Below are 26,525 nucleotides of genomic sequence, written 5' to 3'. Positions count from 1 at the left end.
GAGCATAATAAATCTTACCTCCTATGTTAAAACATAAAATATGAACTTCGGATAGGTTAGACTTTAAGCCCGTATAAGTCGATCTGACCTATTCTTACCCTTATATTATGTACAAGAACCTTGGCTCTTTCTTACTCAACGAAATCCTTGCACTTGCTGGTAACGGTGGCTCTTCAGAATCTCATTATTCCTTCCTTATACAATCCATGGTATGGTCTCTTCATCTTACATTATTATTGTATTGTTATCCTCTCTGCAATAGACTCCATTCATTTTTTGTGTCATATTTTACATATCTTGTTTCACGTTAATCTGTCACACCACCAAAGTGATCATGTGTATGAATTTTGGTTTTGTCCCTCATATTTTTGTTTCTTTTTGTTTTCTCTTTTTAATTAATGGATCTTTATTTATATGTGTCAACTATCAATTAATGGATCTTTTTGTTGCTTACAAAATTTCCTCGTTTTAATTAATGGATCTTTTTTTATGTAGTTTATAATTCCTCTTGATTCCATTATCCTCGACGAAAATAAAATAAAACTTCAAAAACATTTTATTGCTTTTCACCTTGCAAGGAATTGTTTCAAGAGTTATTCAAAGCATGTAAATATCTTTGTAATTAAGAATATCATTATTGTACATAAATTAAGTGTAAATTGATTAGTCCTTGTACAATCAAGATACTAAAAGTTTGGATATATACCATGTTTGACCAAATCTTACACATGACTAATCAAAACTAATCAATTTACACTTAATTTACTTACAATAATGATATTCATAAATACAAAGATATTCACGTAATAGTCTAATACTCACTTTGAACGTGTCCATGTCGTCAACATCAATCACAAATTTCGTTTCGTTTTTCGCATTCTCAAGTTTTAACATGGATGCCGAAGTGTAAAGTGTCGATCTAAGGCGGATTGAATTTAATGAATTCAGTACCAATATTGTAATGACTATTTTTTTTTTTTGTCAAGTATTCAATCTCAATAAGACCCCTCTTGTATTGATATTCCAAGCCAAGTAGTTGAGACAACCATAAAACGACGAGGGTAATAAAATGTGTGAAAACAAATCGTATCTACATCAAATATTGCTTTCAAAATTTCAGTTGTAATATTTATAATTTTTTAATTTTTGGAGGAAAGAAGCGAGATTTTGAGGAAAAAAACTACTTGACATGAATTAAACATTTATGCATAAAACATAAATCGTATGGTCTTCCAACATTTTTGCAGAGGTGTCTTTTCATGTCAAGCTTGTCTTTCTTCCTTCGCAAGTTATTAAACATACCTATTCAAACTGAAATTTTGAAAGTTGTAGATATGATTGGCTTTCACACATCTTGTCTTGTTTTGTTTGTTTGTTTGCAGTCGAATCCAAAAGTGTCATAGTGGATAGAATTTTGGCTGGCCAATATTCATTAGAATATTGCCTACTAAGATTCATACGGGCTTCATTCAATTCGTCTTTGATCAAGCTCGAGAAATTGCAAACAACTATATATAGGAGAAAAACAAATATTATTGGTGTTGACGACATGAACATGTTCAAAGGCGTGTTACTCTTCCTCACTGGTCAGGTTGATGATCGAACCATCCAAAAATATGAGAAAGAAGCTGAGGACAAAAACCGAGTAAGTTGTAGAGTTTTTGTTGGTGATTACTGAATCTGAGAATATAATCTAATAAATAGTTGAATGAATCCGTCTGTTTTCATTTTATTTTACTCTCTAAAATAAAATTGTCAAGATGCATGGAATTTTGCAATTTATATATCAAACTCAAATGGGGATTTGTTATGCCATTGGACCCCCACTTTCGCGAAGTCTCAGTTCAAACTATGATGGCTAAATGAACACACACGTTATATTACCAAAATATATACAAAAGTAGTAAGAATTTTCTATATCTAACAAAGTAAACACATTTTCAGCTACTGAATCCACAAGTATCAACACCTTCACTGATGGAAAATGAACCGAAGAATATTTAACCTCCTGCAATGTTTTCAAAAGATAGTCATGTTATAGCTAGATAACATTTCTTATTTGTTTGCATGTTAGAAATATAACAAGAGATGAAAAATTCTTACTGCCTTAAATTTGTATATATCTTAATAATATAACTTGTGTGTGTGTCCAATTCGGCCACCATACCGACTAGAAACTTGTTATGATAATCGTTGAAATCCCATCTGATATGGAACTTTCGAATATCGCGAGACCATGGGCACACACCATTCACGAAAAATGCAAACCTTTTGAAGTTTTCCATGATATATCTATCCCACTCATTAAAGAAGTGACCTGGAGACTAGGTAGGTGGCGCCATGTGCGAGACACAAGCGTTCAAGCTGGTATGAATTGCTCTGTCCTACAGGAAAAACTATTGTTGTGGGTATGAATTTGTAATTTTTTTTTTTTGACTTGAGAGGAAAAGATATTTCTTATGCATTGCTGACCTGTGCTTGCTTTTAACTGTCAACTTTGTAGTAATGTTGTTCATCTGATCTTCTATGATTTGATTATCCTAACATTTACACTTCTTCTTTTGAAGTTATTTGAGGACCTTTCTAATTTCCTACTATAGTCTCGTAAAATCTTTTGATTTGTTCAATACTCCGTTTCTAATGTTGCATTGAACTTTGAAAGGAACGGAGTGAGTATTATATTTTGCATTATATTCCGATCGTCATGTCTGCAGATGATTTTACGGGAATAGAGTAGGATATTAATGCTACTGTCACTGGGTCACTAGCGTTAGTATTATTTTGAGGAACCAGTCAGTGTTCTGTTTTGTCACTTACATATCACTTTTTGTATAACATTGGTTATAGTTGTGTTATCTATTTTCAGAATGCAGAAATTATCGAATGAACAAAATGATAAGAAATGTCATGAGATGAATGAGTTTTGTGTCTGTAATTTGTTGAAATCCCTATTAGGTTTACTTAAAGTCGCTTTTATTTTTCTACAACTATTGTCAGGAAACACACATTGGTGACTCAAAGGATAATGAAAGATAAAAAAGTAAAAATGAAATCCATAAAAATAAAAAATAAAAACCGTTGGTGACTCAAAATAAAGGAAGTTAGTATTGAAGATCATTTTTGGTAGCAACATTAAATCAATAAATGGTGTTTTTTGGAAGTTAGTATAAAACTACATGTTATAAACATGTTTCCTTATCTATTATTATTTTTTAAAGTATTTTTGATATACTGACTTTCTTTTTATTTTATTTTTTAAAAAAACATTGTCACTTATAAATAGTTTAAATTCTATTTTAAGTTAGATTTTTTTTTAAAGAAAAATTTCTTTAATTATGAAACACAAGTAAGAAACACGCGAGAGACAGAGAGGAATTGAATTATGTTTTGAGATACTTATAATTTGTTCATTTGGAAGTTTAGTAGGGCACTGGAGAGAGGACTATAAGAAAAATAAAGGAGGTTGAATGAGTTTTTTAAGCGACAACAACTTTTCTTGATATAATAATACCCTTATGAATAAAGTATGGGAAATGCTATCGGACACTTGTTAAGAAAGAAGAAACTTTGTTTTGAAAGTGATGCATTTAATGTCTTGAAAGTGAGACATTACGGAAATAATTTGCAATGAATGAAACTTTAAAGTTGGGATTTCAACAATTCATATTTTCTGCACACTCAAGGCAGTGGTGGATTGCTTCAATTCTATAATGCATAATATGAATAAGTGGCTTTTTGTTACGGATTAAAATAAAAGTAATTTTGACATAAATTGATTTAGAATTTATTTTATACACTCTCTGACCTCTGATCACTATTATAAACAAAAATCTATATTTTAGATTCATTCAATTAATGATGTATATGGTCTTTATTATAGACTACGTACATAATTTATTGAATAAATATAAAATTTTGTTTTTTATTATAAGAGTGATCGGATGGTGTAGAGATTATAATTTTCTTTTTTACTTGAGACATACATCCCACCATGCATTCATCCTTTAATTTTGATTGAAATGAATTAGTTTTTTTGTTTTCTTTTTGTAAAATAATAATTGTAATAAAGAGTGAGAAAGTAAATTTAATGAAAATAAGTTTTAGGGAGAGTTGCCGCCAAATGTTTGAGGGATTAATCTCCGCAGTTTACACCCAAAAATCCAATAAAAAATAAAATAAAAAAGGGATGTAAATGTGATTGGCATATTGGCAAATACAAAAACCTTACGCATCTTTGTGTTTGCAGTGTTCACTCTTCCCTGCAAACGAAACGGAACCTTTGAAGTGCAGTGCAGTGCTGTGTGCAGTATCTATCTACCTCCCTCCCTCCCTCCCTCCCTCCCTCAGAAAGAATCTTAACTATCCATGGGTACGTTACGTTCTCCAATTTATTGTTGGTTATTGCTATCATCCTCTTCTCTGCAATTCTTTTTTTTTTTTTTTTGACGATTTAGTTACTTAGATCTTCATGTTTCCGTTTTTTCATACTCTTATTTTGATATCAGCTTTATCTATCGATATCACTCAATTTTGCTTGCTTCATTTCTAGTGACTGTAATGTGTTAATTTAATGGATGCTTGTGATTTTCACTTTGCATGATCCTATTCTGTTCACACAAACTCTTATAAATTTTATGATCTGTGTTTAATTACTTAATTTTGTTACCTTATTTATTTTCAGTTGCATGTTATCATGCTGCTGATTGTGGTTTCATTTATAATTAATTTTTGGGGTGATCAACTTTATTACTGTGATTATATCTAAATCACAATGGTATCAAATTTCCGGAAAGCCACCCAACTTATGGATAGTCTTAATTTTGTTTACTACTATGACTTTTTTGGTTTTAAACCCCCATATTTTTGTTTTTCCTTTTTAATTACTGTAATTGTTTTTTTGTGGTTTAAAAAAATATTATTTATAATCCCTTTTGATTCTATAATAATAATACCTGACAAAAATAAAATAATCAAAACAAATTTGATTGCTTTTCGTCGACTCAATCAAAAGTTTTTTCTTTGAGGTTTTAAGGAATCAAGAGAGTCGGAGGTAATGTTTTTTATGTTTATTTTGTTTGAATGGTAGATATTGAGGAGGACATTCGTTCTTTACAGCTTGACTCAGCAGGTAATCCTTAGGCATAAGGTTTTTGTGTTTTTATTCTTTTTGCTATGTGTCTATGTCTGTGTATGATTTTTTAATCTTTCTATCCAATCTTGATTATGACAAAGCAGAAGATATTAATGGGGTGGTAAATCCAGAGCATGAAATGCCAGATGTTGATGAGATGGATGAAGGTTTGTTGCCATGAAGTGGTTGGTTACGTGTTTTATTTTTGTGTCTTCCAGTTTCATGTTCATATTTTCTGTGAAGGCAAATCTCATTAGCATCGAAAGTGGGCGTCATTGCATTTTATTTTTCATTATTGTCTCTATTCTTTTTTCTTATTTTGGATTTCATTTAAAGTATCATCGTCATTGTCATTATCAATTTCTTTTGGTACCAACCTTTTTCTGCTTCTTACAATAGTACCTTTCATTTCCCCTTGACACATTCATTTTTGAATTCTCAATTGTTCAGAAAGATGGTTTTGATGGAAACTTTATTCCCAACGGTTGAAAACGAGACTCTTAAAAGATATTATAGAAGTGGTAACAGATGCATTCCTGTCTTCCCTCCCTTTTCTTAAGGTCTCTTGTTACAATCATGTACTTATGGCTTATCTGTTTTGAATGAATGAATGATTGATAGCCAAAATAGGTACACCGTCCTCAAAATAGGTCTCATCCAATCTTTGACAAGCTCAGTTGTGTAGCGTCTGTTTGCTTTGTCAGAACTAGAGAACTTGCTTGCCTATTATTTCTATTGTCGTGAAGTTCATGTATACAAGCTCAGCTGTTTCTTCTAGAAATGGATAATGCATTTGTTATTTTTGTGTTCATTGTCGATTGTTTTATTGGTTGTTTGCTGCCTATGTTATTGGTTTACTTCTGTAGTAGTATAACTTAACGAGGGAGATCGAGAGCATCGTATGAGGGATTTCAATTTGACTGTTTCAGATCCAAAGGAGGAGGTTCAGGCTCAGGCTGTTGAGGCCGGGCCAAAAGGTATTGGAATGTATTTAGTTTCTAGTATGTCATAACAAATGTATTGCACATTTATATTGCTGTTTTGAAATTAGACAACTCAATGCCAATTAAGATATCAGATCGATTTTCACGTCCTCACTCCATGACTTTGATTTGTAGCGAAAGATAAGGAAATTCCTTCTGTTCAAGATGAAGAAGTCGAGCAAACGGAGAAAAGACACTTGAATGTTGTGTTTATTGGGCATGTTGGTAAGTTGATAAATCCCTCATGGTTGCTTTACTAGTATATATAGGTTATCTCTTATTAGGGTTCCTTTTTGTCGTTTATTCAACTTTTATCACTGTGCAATTGGTCAAGATTATGGTCTTTCATGTCTATCATCTATGCATTATAGGATTGAATTTAAATGTCCATTGGTTCAACTTCATATGAAATGAATTTTAGATGTTGGTCGTAGACCACTAGAGGGGATACCCTTGTTGACTCTTTACCGGTTACTGCCCTCTGAAAAAACGGTGGGTTTTCACTGCTCACTTGTTATTCATGTGGAAGTTCACCTATAATCTGTATATGTCTAGTAAGTACTAAGTAGTAAATTCTTTGGTTTTATTAATATGGGAGGATAATCAATTTCTTTTATGATGTTTCGGAAATAAACTAAGCAAATCCAAACACAGACTAAACTTGCTTTGAATAGTATGCGCATATTATTAAACATGTGAGGAAAAATAAAAGACTTATGCTAGTAAGAGAGGTGAGGTGGAAGGGAATATACGTGGGGGATTTATTGTAATTGCCTGGATTTGTGGCAGCAGGGAAAGGAAAGTCAGTGAGGTGTGAATTTGAAGGGGAAAAAAAGAGCTTAAAAGAGGGCAGAGGGGTACAGCCGAGAGAACTGCATAAAGAAGAGGTGTTGGGCGTGGGGATTGATTCCTAATCTAAAATTATTCTATATTTTTCATTTCTGTTTGTTTTGTTTTCAAGATTTCTAGAGCTTATTTCTGGTGTAGGTTGTAAGGAGCTAGTCTCCCATCTCCCATTCATCAATATAAGCATGTGTTTGGAAACTAACAATATCACGGCCAACAATCACGTTTGATAAGAAGCTACAACTAGTAGCTTTTCATTATCACGGTGAAAATGTGCGGCAGCGGTGGGTCACCGCTCAAACAAACAGGCACTAAGAATAAGAACTCAGTTCCTGTTACTTTCTTTTTTCATATATCAATACATTTGTCTCAGGTTTAATCTACAATTCATTGGCTATTTAAGTATTATGGGTCTTTAACAGATTTTAAAAGCGACCTTTCTCGCATGGTCTATGTGTTTCTGTGTTCTTTTAGCATAATGTTGTTCTAGTGGTGATTTTTTCTTGTTCTTCTTGTTCTAGATGCTGGCAAGTCTACAACTGGAGGCCAGATACTTTTCCTCAGTGGTCAGGTTGATGATCGAACTATCCAAAAATACGAGAAAGAAGCTAAGGACAAAAGTCGAGAAAGCTGGTAAGCTCATCTACTTTGTTTGTCTATCGAGATTGTTCTATTATCCAAATCCTGCTTTGCTGCCTCATCATTTGCTTGCTGCAACTCAGGGTCTTAATTTGTTGTAGTTGGCAAGGTACTTCACTGACGTGGTTTAATTATCACGATTTAAAAAGTCATAATTTATGTTGGACTATCGTAATTACTGAAATTCAGAATATAATCTAATAAATTAATGAGATTACTTTCTCTTTTTGTAGCATCTTGAACAGTTTTTAAGTTGGATCCAAATATGGTTTATGATAGAGAAACTATTAGGAAAGATTTAGAGGTTAATGAGTTGGATCCAATATGGTTTATGATAGCGCATTATGGCGTAATTTGATCCATGTAGCTGACCCCACTTAGTGGGATAAGGCTTGGTTGTTGATGTTTGTTAGGGGGATCTGACTCTTCTAAGGTGAACACTTCACTTTGAGTGTACATCAAGTAATATAAACTATCGTTGAGAATATTGAGGGTTGATTATATATGCACATGTACAACAATTCCTGATTGTGTTTTAATATCAACCTGTTTGAGATTACTTAATTTACTTTCAACTCACTTTAGAGGAGCCAAATCTTGTTGGGAGAGGGGATGGAACCTTTTAGCTTAGTTAATATACTTGTTACTAATCTATGTCAAGTTAATGATTTGAAATTTATATGCCAGGTACATGGCTTATATTATGGACACAAATGAGGAGGAGAGAGTAAAGGTATGAACAAATTTGCTGATAACGTTTAATTGGTTTTTCCCATCTAATGTAGGTCTCCACTTTTGCTTGTTAGTCATATGAATTTGTTTATGACTCATAATGAGAGTAAAGTTATGCTAATTACAGGGGAAGACTGTTGAAGTTGGAAGAGCACATTTTGAGACAGAGACAACAAGGTTCACCATTTTGGACGCACCTGTGAGTATATGCATTGCTTGATTCTCCTCAGATCAGTTTTCTGGGCCTCAAAATGCATATTCTGTTGCGCAATAATAGTTTCCCATTTTTTTCTGACTAAAAGTCTTACCTCGACTTAATTGTCATAGTATTTTTAATTTAAAATAACATATTATTTTGCTAACATAGGAAACACCTAATATTTACATTTCTTATGCAGGGCCACAAGAGCTATGTTCCTAATATGATCAGTGGTGCATCTCAAGCTGATATTGGAGTGTTGGTAAGTTGTAATGCGCACCCATTCTGTTTCTTTTCTTGATCTTTCAGTTAATGATTCTTCACAAGCATTTGGTGATATGTTTGTCTTTTCCTTTCCATATTTTATGCTCATCAATCAGGTAATTTCTGCTCGGAAGGGAGAGTTTGAAACTGGATATGAGAGAGGTGGACAAACTCGTGAACATGTCCAGCTTGCAAAAACATTGGGTGTGACTAAGCTGCTTGTGGTTGTCAATAAAATGGATGATCCTACAGTAAATTGGTCCAAAGAAAGGTTCTCTCTCTCTCCCTCCCTCTCCCTCTCTGTCTGCCTTCCTTTATGAGCTTATATGCAATTCTAATGAGATACCTTACTGGTGGTGTTTTATTAGGTATGATGAGATCGAGTCAAAGATGATTCCATTTCTAAAGCAATCAGGATACAATGTAAAAAAAGGTATCTTCTGCCTTTTATTTGCTTAAGAATGTGGGAACTTTATTTTGTCTCTCTGTTTAATCCTTCTTTTTTTTAGATGCTGGTATAAATGCATTATAAATAGTGGGTAGGTTATGTTGCTTTAACATCAGGAGCATGCATTACTAACATGACAGGGGTGACAAACTGTCTACCATAGTTCACTTCTAAGAGTTTCTTACTCTCGTCTAGAGGAATGGGGATTGTCGCATCTTGCTGGATGCTCTGGAGCTTGGGACATATTGAAGATCGCTGAGAAGCTTTATTTACTTTTAGGAAAGTTAGGATTAAGATCTGAGGGTATTTAGGTCGTGCAAGGGCTAATTATTATCCCGCTCTGCAAGTTATTGTGTGGGATTTTAAGACTATAAAATTTTGAAATTCATTTCATACCAATAATTTCATATTTTGTCTTTACCAGTTAAGTGGATTATGCAGACATAATTATTTTAGTAATTTTTTTATTTAACAGATGTCTTGTTTTTACCAATATCGGGGCTCATGGGTTCAAACTTAAAAACAAGAATGGATAGAAGCATTTGTTCATGGTGGGATGGGCCTTGCTTATTTGAAGCCCTTGATAGTATCGAAGTTCCTATGGGAGACCCCAAAAGACCTTTCAGGTACTGTATTTCTAAACATTTTGTTGCTTCCCCCCCCCTATAGAGGTCCTTTATAATTCTGTATTTTGAAAGTTCAACTTTCTTTTTCTTGCAAAGATTGAACTTCTGATCTTTGCAGGATGCCTATAATTGACAAATTCAAAGACATGGGAACTGTTGTTATGGGCAAAGTTGAATCTGGTACTATTCGGGAGGGAGATTCCCTTTTCATCATGCCAAATAAGGTAGTCTTTTTAGGGCGTTGCGAGCTTTGTCCTTCCGTTCTTTCTTCTGATTTTTCCTATTTATTGAAGTAGTTGACAACTGCACTTCATTTTGCAGGATCAAGTAAAAGTTGTTGCTATATATATTGATGAAAATCGGGTTAAACGCGCTGGACCTGGTGAAAATTTACGCGTTCGATTATCTGGTGTTGAAGAAGAAGACATATTGACTGGGTTTGTCTTGTCTAGTGTTGGTAAGAAATTTTTTCTTCTGTTTATTTAATTTTGCTGGACTTGACATGCATCACACCAATAGTACATTTTATTGAAAACAGGTTCTACAAAGCATAATTAACAAACAATTTTGATGCTATGTGCAAAAGCTAGTTTATTTTAGAAGTATTTCATTTCTTGGTCTGATATGAAACTTTTTGCGTCCTTGCATGCCATGAGAATTTGCCTAACTATATACTGTGACCTCGCATTTCCCATTCCAAACAATTTCAAATTGTGTTGTTTTTGTTTGGATTTGAAATTTATCCATAAATTATTGCGGGTTTAAAAAAATGATTTGATTATAATGATTACAGATGGTGACAGAAGAACCTTTTCCTGCCATAAATGCTTCAAGTTCTACTCAATTGAATTTTGAGATCTATATCATTTATGTTGTGATCCATGTGCTGCATAATGGTTTCTTACGCAGTTTTTGTTTTTCCCTTTTTGCAGCAAATCCAATATCAGCAGTTACTGAGTTTGTTGCTCAGTTGGCAATCCTTGAATTACTAGACAACGTGTGTATCCTCTCTGTGGCATTTGGAAGTTAGCAGTAGTTTCTATCTATTGTCAATGAAATTGACATCTGTACATAAATTCTGCAGGCTATTTTTACTGCTGGATACAAAGCTGTTCTGCACATCCACTCTGTAGTTGAGGAATGTGAGATTGTTGAGCTATTACAACAAATTGATCCAAAGACAAAGAAGCCCATGAAAAAGAAAGTTCTATTTGTAAAGAATGGTGCTGTTGTATTATGTCGTGTTCAGGTGCATTTTTTACATCACAAATGTCACTAAATTTTATCTTTTTTTTATTGGTGGACAATCTTTTGTTTGGCTAAAAATTGGTGGACAATATTAAAAGATACAATGGTTTGGAATTTCCCTCGCGTGATCCAGTAGCAGTGTTGTAACTGTTATATTCTGTTAGCAGCATTAGTTGTTAGTTAGTATTCTTCTGTCACTCTAGAATATTGTCTCTGGTATAAATTCAGTGAAGTAATTCCTCATAGTATTTGGTTTTGGACTCAACCCAAAAAGCCAGCTCATGGGGTGAAGGTTGCTCCCCTTATAACATCTATTTAATTGATATCACTATCTAATGTGGGACTCTCGTGCTCAGGACTGTATATCTGGAGCATGAAGTATACAAAATTAGACATCTGGCGGTGGCCCAATAGATCCATGATAGGCCATGCTACCATCTTAGGATTTGAGTTTGTGTATAACTCAATTCTATATGCTAGCTTTTGGGGGCAAGTGTTGCTTCTACTTATCACAAGTTATAATCACTATTTAGTCTATATCACTATCTAATTGGGACTCTAAACAATTCCTATTGTTTTCTTCTCTTCCTCTGAAATCTTTTTCCTTCTTTACAGTCTATAATAAATATGGTATCAGAGCCTATATTTTAAGGTTCATCCATGGCTTTTGATCTCTCCCTTTCTTGAGGGTCCTTTGTCGCTGACAATCGTGAGCTTCCCACTGTTGCCCTCTTTCCAAAGGCAATTTGCGCCAATCACCTTCTCCTTTGTGAATTGCCATCTTGGAGAAATTGGATGACAAAATATTCTTAGTTTGGAATCAGGTAGAACATGCACTGAAGGGACGCTGTTTCCACCATTTCGTCGTGAATTCAACCATTTCTATGTGCTTCCTATCAGAAGATGATTGCGACATAGGTTGCATCAACATGCCATACACAAATTGTGAGAAACAAGACCAACTGTTGCTCCATGGTTGCAGTCATCACTTACACCTACAATGAGGCCGTCTGCCATGAACTCAGTGGTTTTACTTTTGACCCTTTCCTTGAACCCGTGCATTTTGTCTCCCCTAGCTTCCCTTCTTATTTCATTGCTGACTTGCTGTAGATGGACTTCTCAGGGCTATGGATAAGACTGTTACGTGATCTTGTTTGTGCAGAATAGTTCCATAGTCTTCGAGAGAGATTTATTCATTGCTGATGCTAGTTTTTTTTCCTTTCATCCGGGCCTTGCTAATTAGTTCCCAAGGGTATTTGTTGAGAAATCTAAAGATAAACATTGTTTAATGAATAGTATGCACGACACTTAATATGTTTGCCTTCAAAAGTTTTTATTTTTCAATTAATACCCTTTTCATTTTTGAATCCTTAACAGGTACCTCAAGGGTACTCATTATCATTTGTTTATTTATTTATAAGAGTTTATTTACATCTTGTTTTGGTGATGTGCTTGCAGGTTAGTAACATGATATGCGTTGAGAAGTTCTCCGATTTTCCACAACTAGGGAGGTTCACTCTTCGCACTGAAGGTAAGGATTAAGACGACTGTTCAACTTGCAAATGTGTTTATAATATTTATTTATATATGTTCAAGCTGTTTGACTTACTCTGTCTTACAGGAAAAACTATTGCTGTGGGAAAAGTCACTGCTCTGTGAGTTTGTAATTTTTTTGACTTGAGGTAAAAAAAATGTTTCATATGCGTTGTTCACCTGTGCTTGCATTTAAAGGTCAACTTTGTAATGTTGTTGTTGGATATCTTATTAGAACTGTGTCAGTTTTATTATAATTATAGTAGTTAATTATGCAGTTATGGTTTATTATTATATTATGATTAATAATTAATTAAGTCAGTAGTGGGAGGTTAAGTTTTAAGAATAAATAGGGGAGGGATGGGAAGATTGAGGGGCATCTGAGGATTTGACTGGGAAGGGGCCATTTTGGCAATAGGGAGGTGCAGACCCTCGAAGTTCTGCAATATTATTCTGTAATCAAAGGAATTTTCCCTATTTTATTCTTCTATATCAGTTGATTTCTATCAGTTGTTCATCTGGTCTTCCATAGTTTGATTATGCTAACATTTATACCTTTTCTTTTGTTAATTTTGAAGTTATTAGAGGACCTTTCTATGGGTTTCTCTTTTACATCTAGATATATTGTTTGATTTGGAAACCGACTAGCAAATGGTTGAGAGCCTAAAATATCAAATATTTTATTTTATGCAATGTTCCGATCATCGTGTTTACAGATTTTTCTGGTGTTTTATGTTTATTGAACAAATCAAATGATTTTACAGTAATAGAATAGAAAATTAATTTGCTACTGCCACTGGGTCGCTTGCTTGGAAATGTCAGTTTTAATTTATGGTTCTCGCCTTTGTTTTTTCAAATTCACTACGACTAATCGTTGGCAGATTGGCATTTCTGCAGAGACAGATGGAGTGGCAGCGTTGGGGCATAATTGACAGCATGGAGTCTGCCATACATCCATTTCATTTCGGAAATTAGGTTGCATTTTCTTGGGGTAGTCCTCAATGGAGAGTTAGTTGTTGCAGCTGGTGCCCATGTACTTGTATGCGTCCGTACAAGACCTGTTGCTTCAGTATTATACGGTTGGCGTCTTCCAGCCATACTACATGTGATATATAATTGAAATGGATTGTTTTGAATCAATCCACCTAAGATTAGTTGTGGTATCTGATGACTTATATTTTAGAATAACTACAATGGAACAAACTTTGATGTTGATAAATGATTTATTTTTACTATAATTACCGAGTATACCTGATGGAGTTTTGTGGAGTTGGAAATTTACAAGTTGGATTCACTGTCCCGTGTATTTCGACGATGAACTAATATGGCTAGAAATTTAATGTATAGCAACGCTGTTGAGTTAGTGCTGATACGAGCTTCATAGGATGGAGATATTGATTAATACTGAATCATGGCTCATGAATCATGATATACTAGACATAACGAACTTTAGAGTGGACCAGTATTAAAATCAATTATGTGAAACTAGTTTGAAAAAACTTTAATTAAAAAATTTCTAAATCTATGAAACTGGAGATTGATTTATGGGTTCATCCGAAAACACTTTTGAGGTAGAGTTTCATTGTTAGTTCTGAAGGCATTAGTCCTGAAGGCATTGTTGTTACCTTGAAATGGTTTGGTTAATAGGTCGAAAACTTTTAGAATTTCAAGATAAAATATAATAATAGACATGCGATCTTTAGAAATGACCTGATAAACTGAAGTTGTAATTGTTGAATAACAACGCTATTGATGAATGATAAGAATTCAACCATCGAAATAAATATTTCTATGGTCCCAAGCATTTGGGCACACACAAATATATTTCCTTTAATTATTTATTTAAAAAATAGTCTTTTTTTTTTCTTCCTTCAATTGTGTATGTGTCAATTCGTGTCCAAATCAAAAGTCCAAATGCTTGCGACTTGTTCTTAAAAAAATATCAGGTCGAACAACAATAAATAAAATAAAATAAAATAAAATAAATTACTTATGAGCATAACCATAAATAAAATGCATTTAGACACGCACACATAAAATAGTTACTCCATCTTTTTTTATATTATGTGTTCCATTTAAGTTTTATGGGTATTAAAGAAATGATTAATGTTGTTGATTTCAATAGTAAAATATGTTTTATTTATTAAAATATTATTATTAATTATAATTAGTAGAGTAGTTATAGATGATTTAAATGCAATAAATAATGGTACATTAATGGAAAAGAATAGTAAATGTTATATTGATATTGTAAAATAGACAATATTATAAAAGATGACACCTAATTTGAAAGAGAGGGAGTATCATTTGGTTATTTATAAAATTATTTGTGTATTTGAGGAAGCAAATGTTTCTGAATGGTTTCTTGCATGAGCATCCTCCTCCCTTGTTTTAAGAGTTTATATTAGTTGTAAATATGTGATTGGCTATGCTGTGCATTGTCAATTAATTAATTAAATTAATATAGTGATGATAGAAATATGAGGACCACATAATCATAAATACTGAACAGTGAAACACAAACAAAAAAAAGAAATATGAAAGACTTTAGTTAGTTTTAGTATCATCAGCTACATTTGCAAATGGCAATGAACTACTACTGTATGCACACATCACCAATTCATGTGTTGCACATCTCTTCATCTTTTAAACCATCAAAGCCTCTCAGAACAAGAATAAGAACAAGAGCTACCTTTGATGACATTCAAAAAACCCCACTTGTTGTTGTTCAGGACAACAATCCCAAAAGGGTATGCTATTGCTATGCTTATTTATGTTCTTTACCTTTCCATTTATTTCAATTTGGAACCAACTTATAACATCTCCATAAGCTCTTCAAGATATATTATGGAACAACTTATTGCTTATATAAAAATACTTCTATTTTATTTTATCTTTTTTTTATAGAAATAACTTGTGCATAAAAACTTACATCATAAGCAGTCTGTTTATCCAAAAATGACTTAATTTAATTTTTAACTTCTATCTTTACTTAGGAAGTAGAGGAATGTGTGAAACTGCTTAAAAATGCAGCTAAGACAAGAAAGGTACCGGCAGAAGAGATTCTTTCAGCACTTTCTCTCATTGAGAAAGCAAAAATTGATCCTTCTGCTTTTCTTGACACTCTTGGAGGAAAGGAATCCCCTGGGAGAACCTGGATGCTTATTTTTACTGCTAAGGTTATAACATATTTCTCTTATTTCGTATGATTCTGGTTTAAACTATGTTTAGCAGTTTATACTTACTATAATTTTGTGATCAATTTTAGAAAAAATTAGATGGTGGTGGATATTTTCCTCTCACAGCTGTTCAGAGATTTGATGCTGCTGTAAGTCTCTTTCTTATCATACTATCTATATTTCGTTCTAGATACATTAGAGTCCATTTATAGTGGAAAAATTAATAGAGCCCTTCATTTGCATAATTAGAAGCTTTCACCTTTTTGTGTTGTTGAGTTTTGAACTACATTCTCAGTTTGAGATCTAATTTTTTTTTTTTTTTTTTTTTTTTTAAATATAATTTTTACTTATATTGAGGACAAGAGAGATAGAACTATTAATTTTGCATTGGATATTGTGATGGTGCTACTTTTATGAGGTTGTGAGGATTTTAGGCTGCGCTGTTGTTTCCCAGCCACTTATATGAAATTGGGGAAACCACAATATTATCTTTTTTTATCCTTTGAATCAAACTCTGTACGTCGGGGTTAACAACACCCACGCACCCTGCACACCAAGCCACCGACCACTTGTGCTAAACCCTGGTGGTAAATCACAATGTTATCTGGAATGGCCATTGTGGAATGTTTTTATCTATGAGTGATAAGGCCTCTATAAAAGATTCTTCATTGCCTTCTTAACTCTTCTTATGCAAGCAATGTTGTATTGCTGTTCTTTGTTTTATTCCTTGTAAATGTTGCATATGCCAAATCATCAAACTATGGCTAAGTTATCTTTAGAAAAAAACTAGGGTATTTTTTTTTTTTTTTTGGATTTCTTCTGTCTAAGTTAGACTTTATGTTGATAAATTGTTAGGCAAAAAGGATCGAAAACGGTGTATTTCTTGGACCTATCGGACAATTAACATTTGAAGGCAGACTGTCGTGGAAAAACAGAATACTGTCTTTCATTTTTGAGAACCTTCGAATAAAAGTTGGACCTTTAAAACCTCTACAAATCAGCCTTGGACAAAAGGAAGACAGGGAACCAAGTACAAAGGATCCATTTTTTATCTGGTTTTATGTTGATGAGGAAATAGCTGTTGCTCGAGGCCGAAGTGGAGGCACTGCATTTTGGTGTCGGTGTCGTCAGGTTGATATTTGATTCTTTTGAGTGTCTTTCTCTGAGTTTCTGACTTATTGGAAAGAAATATTCACATATATGGTTTGAAACAGTTGAAGTTCATTCAGGTGAGTTACTTTTTATATGTGTACTTTTTTGTTTTATAATACATACAATCCAAAAACTGAAATGTATATAGATACTTTAAATTGAAGTTTTCATTTCATGATATTTTCATGATGCTATGCCCCTGCTGTAGAAATTCGGGCCCGGCCATTTGTGAGAAAATAGGATTCAAAAAGTACTATAAGAAGACGAAGAAAAAGAACAATTCTCCATCAGGTTCAGTTAGTTACATATTGAGTACTAGGTTTTGGATTTGTTGCTGGCTGAAATGGACAACAATGACATGCCAAACTTTCTCCCTCATTAGGTGAAGTTAGCTGCATAGATCAAACAGTATCATAATGTGTTATTATTCAATAATGTCATAACATCTTTACTGTGGTATCTTATTATGAATGACGTGTCAATATAAACAGTCTGAATCCAAATATCTCTGAATGATTTGATTAGTACTTTTCTCTTCTTTCTTCCTTTTTTATCTACTCTCTTACCAATACTTACGACGGTCTTTTCCACACATTTGTTGGAATGAATTTCGTCTATAATGGATGTTACTGCAACTTTCTGTTTAATACTTTCATTTTTAGTCCGATCTTGCAAGTGTGATTGCTTATTCATATTAACATTTTCATTGAAATTATTTTATTTTTGGGTTTAATTTTGTCTACTATTTATTTTCATACAATGTTACAGATGATGATGATTTTTTCATAAAACTTGAGGGACGTCATAAAATAACACGTACTAAAAAAATGTAGAAAAATAGTCGACTGGTATTCTTTAAATCTGCTAAGAGTCCCCCATTGGATGAGAGATGATATGAACATATGTTTATAAGTCGGGGCAATCCTCACCTTACAAGCCGGTTTTGTAAGGTTGTGTTAGGCCCAACCCAAAACTTTAAGATGGGATTAGAGTCTATCCAAGATTTATTCGGCCACTTGCTATCAGGCCACTCGGGTCATGCTCTTGATGTACATTCCTAGGTGTGAGGGGTGTTAAGAGTCCCGCATTGAATGAGTGATGGCATGAGCTTATGCTTATAAGTGGAGGTAATCCTCACCTTTCAAGCCGGTTTTGTAAGGTTGAGTTAGGCCCAACCCAAAATTTTAAGACAATCCTTATTTGTTTTCACAAGTAAAATCCAATGGCTTAAAATAATGATGCAACTCTATAAGCCAATGAAGAAAAAGATGTATTGATTCGGCTTATTTTTAGTCTTTCAAAATGTTTCTTTGTATCTTGATACATTCAGAATAGATTTGTATCAAGAGGAGTGAAAAAGGAAATCTAGAATGAAGTCTATGATCAACAATATGATGGTATGTCAGTTGCATCTATGATGAATGTAGCAAATTTATTTTATTTTATGATCAACATTTGTTAAAGTAATAAATTCACAATTTTCTATACAAAAGTTACCTCTTTTGAATCCTTAAACAATGCCCTAAGGTTACTTGTCAGCATTTTCCTTATTTTATAACTGATGAATCATGGTTTCTGGTTTGTTGCATCTTGTGAAGTTTTGCTGCCATATTTTTGTTATGTTGATCAAATATCATGAAGCAAGTCAATGGATACATAGTTATGTTGTTATGTGCATTTGAGCTGGTTCTTATCTTGGGGTAGGCAGTACAAGGAATTTCTCTGTATTCTTAAGCCTTCAATTTAAAGTGATAGCTATGTCCAGGACTAGATAAATATCTTTATTCTTTTTGTTCTATATCCCATGGATGCATAGACAATGCAAAAGTACACACTTTTATATCTATATATAATCGAACCAGATCAACAAATATGAACCAACAGGTTGTAAAAACACAAAAAGGGGCATAAAGAAAAAGAAAGAAATATCAAAATGAAAATAATCAAATAGGGTCACTCAGTCTCAGACCCTATTTTATTGAACTTTCTATGACACATGAATGAAACTTTTTATGATACATGAATGCAAGACTGTTTCCTTGGCATAACTCATCACTTTACAAGCTTGACATCGGGATTTCTCATGGTTTTGAGCCACATATCAGCCACAATCCGTGACGAAATACTCCATAGCAGGTCTTGTCCCTTTGTCAATGTCTTCTTCCCTTTCTTCCCTGCTTTTCCCAACCCATATGCAACTAACCATTGCATTGCAGTTAGTCTTTGCTTCTCATTGTCCCATGCATTCTTATTTGTGAAACTCCTAACTTTGAAACCACCCACATGCATGCTTGTTACTTTGAACCTCCTCTCCTCCTCCTTAGCCCCCTTCGTGCCAGCACGTGTTGCATGAATAAGCACCATCGTAGGTCCTCCAACTTCTTCATATCGTCTCATTGGATCCCGCAGTTGGACAACCAATATCAGCGTGACTCTTTCAGGTTCACCATTAGAACTTGCAGGTGCAGTACCTTTGTTGTAGCTTAAGCTTTGGTCTCTAATCCAATCCTCAAGTGGAATAGCAGAAGCCAAAAGATCTTTCCCACTTTCCCCTTTCTTTGAGCTGAGTGCAGAAACATCGAATGGAGCTTCTTCTTCGGCCACATCAGCTTGAATTTTCAATGCCTCAACTGCCATGGATTCAATCTTTTGCATTGATATAGCAAGAAGCTTCTCTGAAGTAACTGGATTTTCGTCAACATTCCAAAGTCCTGTTGATATTCGTTCTCTCCTTCCTGAACTGATAATGTTTGACATGCTTTTCAATGCAGAAACTATGCGGGCAGCGCTGGAACTTGCTCCTTCCTTGTTCCTACCTTGTATGACGGCTGACGCGATGCCTTCAAAAGCAATCTGCTCTGCAGTTTTTCCGATCAATTCATCTATCGGCATCAAGGAGGATAAAATTTGACAGCCAAGTTCATCAAGACCAATGCCAGCCAATTTCTGAAACAAGTCAAACCCACTTACGGATTCATGTGATGCCAACACAAAAGGCTTTGACATCTGCATTGCTAGCTTAGGGGTATCTTTTCTAGCCACAACAACATCCAAAGGATTCATGGAAGCCAAGTATCCGCCATCTCTTGTTTGAACCACACAACCCAAGCCTTTACCGAGGTCAGAAAGATATACTTCGGATTCTCCTCCATCTTCCGGAGAATCATCGTGCCCTTCAAGCTGTAAAGGTGGAATTTCAGGTTGGTTGAATAAGTATCCTTTGCTGTCTTGATCCTCCTCAAGCATCTGAAGAAACTCCCTAGTTACAGTTTCTTCATCTGCATCCAATGATTCCGTCTCTTCCTCTATTTTCATTGAATTATTAATTCCATCATCTCCCATCATAGACTCAAGAGCTTTTATTTGTTGAGCAATTGAATCAAGCTCAGACAGTCTAGCATGGTGCACATGATCATGCACTACTTCCTTCACTACCTCATCTGCAACCGGTTTCTCTTCTATGGTTTTATCAGATTCCTCACCTTCATCTTCTTCCTTCTCTTGAACCTCAATCCCTTTATCAACTACCTCAAAATCCGGAAGATCAAAATCCTCCACTTGTTCTATGTGGTCATCAACTTTCTGGACAGAAGAAGAGGAATCGTGAACTGGATTCGGGTCATCAAGATTCAAATCGTCCATTCCTTGAATGGCACTGCCACCTTCATGTGAATGTGAAGGAGTCCACGCGTCGTTTCTGCTTGTCATTCTAGGACTAGGCACACTGAAGGATGATTTGGATTGTTTGCGTGCGAAAGAAGATGACAAACTACTCAACTTGCTGGACTTAGAATTCTGCATTGGGCTATTGTTATTTGTATTATTGTATATATCAACTCCTCCATCTTTCTCCACAATCTGAAAACCAAGTTTCACAACAAGTTCTCCTCCTTTCGCCTTTCCAGATAACTTGAAGCTTGTATCCCACTGCCTAACCCGTGCACCTTGTTGGCTTTTCTCAACGGACTCTCGAATCAACTCGCTCAAATCCACATAGCTTCTTCCAAAATCCAGCTCTTGAGCATCAACAGCAAAAAGGTAAATTGAAAAGGGACGTGGCTCAAACTTCTTCTCATGATTGTTGTTGGTATAATAAGCATGGCACTTGATGAAAAGTGTCTCTTCGAAATCAGCAGCTCCTTGTGAAACACGTGATGGCATTGTCTTAACAGCTCCATCCTTTGTTTCCTTCTTCCTAACGCAAACGGCTAGCCTTAGTCCGTTCATGGAAGAAGGAAGGTCTTGAGCAGCTACCACTTCAACAGAAAACAAACAGCTTAGTTTCTGCATTCCAATATGTGAAAGTGCACGCATCGGTTTCCACTTCCAAATCCCTTTCTTCTCATTCTCTCCCAAGTTAGTTGTTGATGTGTTAACCACCACCTCTTTGGTTTCTGTCTTGGAAATTCCATCCTCAAGCTTTGGTCTTGATCGCCATGGGGACAAGGACATGCGACGGGATCGAGGTTTGTTACTGCTTTCACTATAAACTTCAGTCGCGTGATTGTCATTGTGATCTTCAATGGATGGAACAGGAGTTGTTCGTGGCAAAACAAGGGAAGCTGTTCTTCGAGCTGTGGTGGATGTGTGTGATTTGTAGAGGGTTTCACTCAGAGCCTCTAGTTCTTCAAGAATCTGAGCATTGGGATTGTTCTTGGCATCTGCCATTGGTATATTGAATGAAGATGATGTTGCTGTAATGAATGGAGAGTGAGAGGATAAGATGCTCATATCACATGGTTTGGTGTGGCAATTTTTAAAGGCTGTTTCTGAACCAAGAAAAAAAAAATATTAATTGGATTTGTGGAGGATAGAAGATGAATGGTGACATTGCATATTTCTTTGGTTGAGTAAGACAAATTTGGAAATGGATAGGTTGATGTCTGAGTAGACAAATGGGTCCCAGGGAAGTTAATGTCAATTGTTTGCACTTGCACTGATTGGTATGTTTCAAAGACAGAAGATGCTGATTAAGTGAAACTACCCTTCCTCTCCTCAAATTGGTTTGTATGTTGAGGAAAGTGTGTTCTGTTTGGGAGAAAAAGAAGAAGCCAAAAGTACATAGCAGTGGATAAGGTTATTTCAACAGTTATAGTTATTTGCAAAAGGAATTTATTGACAGACTTTGCTCTTTACATGATTTAAATGCTTACTGTACTTTTCTTTAATATACTCAATTAAATTCTTTCTTTGTCTTCTCAATATGTATGTATTGTATAATAAGAAAAATTTAAATTCCAGAATTAATTTGCTTAATTTTGTAAAAGTCCAACTGCTTGAATTTTGAAATTGTTCAGACAAAACCAATCCAGTGAACTAGTACTTAACAAAACACAATTCCTAAGGACACTACTTTTATTAAGGTGCATGGTGGAAGGTTTTGCTATGATTCAACACAACAAAACCAATAATAAACCATACAATAAATTGATTAGGGAATTTGTTCAAGTTTTTGAGATGGTGAAATGCTGTCTCTGAGGGTAGTAGTATTTGGGGTGGTGGTTGAGCGCTCTACTCTGCTTTGAGCTTTCTTTGCCTAATAAATAAAATAACAAGAGTTGTGTAAGTAAATTAGCAAACTAAATGCAATATCAAACAAAAACAAGCACATTAATGAATATTAAATTATTCTGAATTTGCTTACTTCTTCCTCCCAGTTAGAACGAATGGTAAAAATTATGTAAAGTGAAGTTTGCACAATAAATGCAGAGATGATCCCTAACCACAGTCCCTATTATTTGACAGAAAGGAGTACAAGTCAGTAAAGTAATGGCAAGAGAATAAAAACAAAACACAATACAGATAGATAAGGTATGACATTTTTATCGCTATATTTAGAATACAATCTTTACTTTACCATGGCATGCATGTGTACAAAAAAGGCTAATACAACAGCACATGGTACACCTACAACATAAAATGAACCAAGATTCACATAGGCACCGATCTTCTGCCACCCGCATCCTGCAAGAACACCTGCATCATCCAAACCATGACCGTGTAAGCCGTTGGTACAATATTCTACAGATAATAAGATCAAAGAGAGACATACATACCTGAAAGTGTACTTTGGATGGCATCTAAGAAACTGGAGATAGCCAAAATTGGCATCATAGCTGACACATATCTGATGACTTGTTTGTCATCACTGTAAAGATGCCCCCACACTTTCCTGGCTAGAATCATACTTAAAACCATAAATAAGGCTGCAATGAAGGATATCGATAACGCCACACGAACTGCTAGACTTGCACCATTTGGATTTCCACCTCCCAGTTCATTCGACACCCGTATGCTATCAAACAAATCCATCAAAACTAATATTAAACTACACAACATTTGCATTGCAGTGTGCTTTTGATTTTTATTAACTTTCAGAGATAAATAAGCTCAAGTATGTAATTAAAAAAGGAAAAATAATTCCAGCAAGTGACTGTAAAATACCTGACAGCACAACTGCACCCAAAAGGGATCATCCAAGCTAGACCAAATGTATTAAGGCTGCAAATAAATGATTTTTAGTTTTACATCCACAATTAGACACTTTAATGTGCATTGAAGAATGTTGTCAATATTTGAGCTTGAGATATATTACTAACCATATTGAAAGCACTGAAGTTTCTATTACTGGATTAGGAAGAAGACCAGACATGAGAACCATCAATTCAAAAGTCCACACTTTCAAGCTGTCACAAAATATCCAGCATCAAAAGAACTCTGAAAAATCTAGTTTTGTGTAAATTTATAGGCAAAGTTGCATTTACTATCCTTTAAATGATGTGTTTGTATCATATTGATCTTTTAAGTTATGTGGCCCGTCCTTAAAAGACAAATGCAGTACAAACATATAACTTAAAGGACGTCAGATGCAATTTTTCCCAAATTATACTATTGTTTGGCAGTTCAAAGAAGTTATTACCAGACCATGAGAGCTGAAGGTATAGCAAGTCTAAGGAAAACAAAGAGATCCTGCAGAGCTCTCTTTGAAAACCCTGTCCATGTTTGTTTACAAGTAGAAGAAAATTTTACATAGAGTGAAATCAACAACACATTGACCCAATAACATATAGAATTGGATATAGCTGCCCCTTTACTTCCAAGCTTAAATTCAAAAACCAAAAGCCAACACAAAAGGGTATGAAGCAAAGCTGCAATCCCAGAAGTTATCACCATTGGGAGGACAATGTTTTGTGTTTGCAAGAACTTGAGAATGCACTGGAGAGGACCATATGCGAACAAACTCGGTATCAGAAACAACGCGTATGAACCAGCTTCCTTGGATATGGCTTTGTCCTGATGCATAACAACTAAAATTTGTTTTGTATTTGCCCATATGATGGCAAGGAATACACTCACAATTGAAACCACAATCATGGCTCTTTGCATGTGTATTCCAAGCATATGGTACTGTTCTGCTCCATTTGATTGACCACAAAATGTGTCCAGTGCACTAGTAATTCCCATCTGATCAAAACATTTATGCATATAATATAAATGCAATGATTACTATATAATCCTCCCTCTGAATTGGCATATAAACAAATTTGGACTGAATTGTGCATATTAAAAAAACGAGTTACAATTTTATTATTATAATTCAGTCCAGCACATGATTAGAGAGTATGTTTTAATTTTCTGAGGCTTACAAGTATGTTAAATTACATGCAAAGAAAAATATATAATATAGAAGGTGGAAAAGAATGAAATAATTGTATATACCAGTAATGTGAAGCCAGTAACAGATGCAAAGGAAGTGGCCATGGAAGCACCAGAAAGTGGGAGAGTACCAAGATGTCCAACAAACATAATAGAAATTGTTTGTAGAATGTATTGTAAGATTCCAACAGAGGACAGAGGAACTGCTAACCATAGTTGTCTCTTCAATTCTGCTATCACTAACTCTTGTCTCTCACTTCTCATCATTGATATTTTCTGTAATCACTCAAGTTCCTACCTTATACAGATTTTGTTAAATGTCACCGGAAACCCGATATTTAACGGTATAAGTCATAGAAAGAAGAAGAAGAGTACAAAGAAAGCAGTGACCACAATGAATAATGCATTCGTCACAACCGAACCTCCGCAAATTTTTTTGTCAATTGTATGTATGTGTTGTACAAATGCATGATATCTTCTTGTCACTCATGCAGCTTTTCTCATTTTTCAAGAGTTTTCTTGTCTTTAACATAATTAACTCTTTTGTGTGTCAGTTTTTATCGGTTAACATATATATCAAGTTAGTTAGCATTAATTAATTAAATACAACGCCGATTCGATTCTTCCTATTTTTCATGTGTTTTTTATCGACCGTTTTACAAAGGTGGCTGTGTACCACACTCCAAAGAGTAGCCGATAAGAAATAATAGAAAAATACATTGAAATCCCTTCCTATCTAGTTATGCTTGCAATGATTTTTGATACCCTTTTCATTTTTTCTTTCTTAGTATACTTAAATAAATATTGATTAGAGTTACTAATAAGGGACACTAATATTCTTTTTTTTTTTTTTTGTCAAGCGAATATTCATCTTTTTACAATTGTAGCCGAAGGACATAAACTTAATATTCTTAATTACTTTGGAATCGTTGTAGCTTCTTCTTCGTACTATCATCAATCAATTATACAATAAGAGACACTAATTCTCCTTTTTATTATTATTATTTTCTGTTAGACACGATCATGATTCTTAACACTTTTCTCTCTCTATTCTCTCCATTTTTTTATGGTTAAAATCCCCCTCTGTCTTTTAGTATAGGATTTTTTTTAGGGGAATATAGGATTTATTTATGTAATACGTTGTACAAAAGAATGTAATTAATTTGGTTGCTAATAATAAACTTGTCAACAATACATATTAGATGAGTTAAAAAAATAATAAGTATTAGTTTTTCAATATTGCTATATAATTTTATATTTTTAATTTGGGTTAAATATGTTTGAAGTTCCCGTAAATATGCGACCTTCTAACATTGATCCCTATTTAAATTTTATTATATTTTTAGTCCTCAACGTTTTCACCGTTTGCAAAATTGGTCCTTACCGTTAGTTTTCATATGACTAGGTTAACAGAGATGCCACATGTTCGAGCCACCTCATCCTCATTAATTCGTTGGATCTTACCTGGCTTTCCAATGTCAACTTCCTCAATATTTTTTAATTTATTATTATAAATAAATATTTCATTTAATTAGTTAACATAATTTTGTATTAAATATTTAATAAATTCACCAACTCCCAGCTGCACATCAATCTTCATCTTCCTTCTTCAAGCACCCTTCAACCTAGACAACTAAATTTGCAGAAATTTTTCAACAAAGTAGAAACCTATAATTTCTCTCAACAAACATACTATTCAAAACTAAACAAAACTAAAATAAAAGGAGAAAATTTTCATGAACCCTAATTCTACCCTTTCCCTCAAATTCTCATCCGCCCCATCACCCCCTTTCTCCCATTTCTTTATCTGTTTGTGGATCAATCTCTCCCTTTCTCAAAATTAAACTTTCAATCTGCAAAATTTCACAAAAATCAGGAATCCCAAAATC

General features: G+C 34.3%; 4 protein-coding genes across 8 annotated transcripts; 2 read left to right on the top strand and 2 right to left on the bottom strand.

The window, feature by feature from the left end:
• The first annotated feature begins 1,412 nt into the window (after positions 1–1,412).
• LOC11409629 (eukaryotic peptide chain release factor GTP-binding subunit ERF3A) lies at positions 1,413–13,926 on the top strand. 5 transcript variants are annotated; one of them, XM_024773489.2, is made up of 20 exons: positions 1,413–1,645; positions 4,247–4,369; positions 5,087–5,128; positions 5,236–5,298; positions 6,061–6,108; positions 6,250–6,339; positions 7,482–7,593; positions 8,287–8,332; positions 8,459–8,530; positions 8,730–8,792; positions 8,911–9,065; positions 9,163–9,227; positions 9,718–9,868; positions 9,987–10,092; positions 10,190–10,325; positions 10,801–10,865; positions 10,953–11,117; positions 12,575–12,647; positions 12,738–12,798; positions 13,531–13,926. In XM_024773489.2, the coding sequence occupies exons 2-19, from the start codon at positions 4,366–4,368 to the stop codon at positions 12,773–12,775; spliced, it is 1,494 nt and encodes a 497-aa protein (XP_024629257.1). In that variant the 5' UTR covers positions 1,413–1,645; positions 4,247–4,365; the 3' UTR covers positions 12,776–12,798; positions 13,531–13,926. The 5 variants fall into 5 exon arrangements, with proteins under 5 accessions (XP_024629257.1, XP_013447386.1, XP_003631062.1 ...); XM_003631014.4 differs by having other exon boundaries at positions 1,415–1,645; positions 13,547–13,926; XM_013591932.3 differs by lacking the exon at positions 5,236–5,298 and having other exon boundaries at positions 1,414–1,645; positions 13,547–13,926.
• A 1,261-nt stretch (positions 13,927–15,187) lies between these two features.
• LOC11426510 (uncharacterized) lies at positions 15,188–17,518 on the top strand. Its single transcript, XM_003631013.4, has 5 exons — positions 15,188–15,399; positions 15,646–15,828; positions 15,918–15,977; positions 16,684–17,057; positions 17,189–17,518. The coding sequence occupies exons 1-4, from the start codon at positions 15,232–15,234 to the stop codon at positions 16,969–16,971; spliced, it is 699 nt and encodes a 232-aa protein (XP_003631061.1). The 5' UTR covers positions 15,188–15,231; the 3' UTR covers positions 16,972–17,057; positions 17,189–17,518.
• Positions 17,519–18,793: 1,275 nt separating this feature from the next.
• LOC11426509 (protein PLASTID MOVEMENT IMPAIRED 1) lies at positions 18,794–22,163 on the bottom strand. The gene has a single exon (XM_003631012.4). It carries the CDS (start codon positions 21,709–21,711, stop codon positions 19,033–19,035), a length of 2,679 nt encoding a protein of 892 aa, XP_003631060.3. The 5' UTR covers positions 21,712–22,163; the 3' UTR covers positions 18,794–19,032.
• Positions 22,164–22,317: 154 nt separating this feature from the next.
• On the bottom strand, positions 22,318–25,174 carry LOC11426508 (protein DETOXIFICATION 16). The gene is made up of 8 exons (XM_003631011.4): positions 24,700–25,174; positions 23,900–24,444; positions 23,580–23,666; positions 23,425–23,481; positions 23,037–23,275; positions 22,838–22,956; positions 22,625–22,711; positions 22,318–22,516 (listed from the first exon to the last, which is right to left on the bottom strand). The coding sequence occupies exons 1-8, from the start codon at positions 24,901–24,903 to the stop codon at positions 22,412–22,414; spliced, it is 1,443 nt and encodes a 480-aa protein (XP_003631059.1). The 5' UTR covers positions 24,904–25,174; the 3' UTR covers positions 22,318–22,411.
• Between the last annotated feature and the right edge of the window lie 1,351 nt (positions 25,175–26,525).

Source organism: Medicago truncatula, chromosome 8 (assembly GCF_003473485.1).
Source record: "Medicago truncatula cultivar Jemalong A17 chromosome 8, MtrunA17r5.0-ANR, whole genome shotgun sequence".
NCBI classification, from domain to species: domain Eukaryota; kingdom Viridiplantae; phylum Streptophyta; class Magnoliopsida; order Fabales; family Fabaceae; genus Medicago; species Medicago truncatula.
This window is presented reverse-complemented; position numbering and strand designations above follow the sequence as displayed.

Coding starts and splice junctions, on each gene's coding strand:
- LOC11409629 (XM_024773489.2), top strand. Junction 9,228..9,717: donor AGGATACAATGTAAAAAAAG/GTATCTTCTGCC, acceptor TTTATTTAACAG/ATGTCTTGTTTTTACCAATA. Junction 10,866..10,952: donor TCCTTGAATTACTAGACAAC/GTGTGTATCCTC, acceptor TAAATTCTGCAG/GCTATTTTTACTGCTGGATA.
- LOC11426510 (XM_003631013.4), top strand. CDS start 15,232: ATGGCAATGAACTACTACTGTATGCACACATCACCAATTCATGTGTTG. Junction 15,400..15,645: donor AGGACAACAATCCCAAAAGG/GTATGCTATTGC, acceptor ATCTTTACTTAG/GAAGTAGAGGAATGTGTGAA. Junction 15,978..16,683: donor TTCAGAGATTTGATGCTGCT/GTAAGTCTCTTT, acceptor ATAAATTGTTAG/GCAAAAAGGATCGAAAACGG.
- LOC11426509 (XM_003631012.4), bottom strand. CDS start 21,711: ATGAGCATCTTATCCTCTCACTCTCCATTCATTACAGCAACATCATCT.
- LOC11426508 (XM_003631011.4), bottom strand. CDS start 24,903: ATGATGAGAAGTGAGAGACAAGAGTTAGTGATAGCAGAATTGAAGAGA. Junction 24,445..24,699: donor TTACTGGCTTCACATTACTG/GTATATACAATT, acceptor TGTTTTGATCAG/ATGGGAATTACTAGTGCACT. Junction 22,517..22,624: donor GTTCTAACTGGGAGGAAGAA/GTAAGCAAATTC, acceptor TTTATTTATTAG/GCAAAGAAAGCTCAAAGCAG.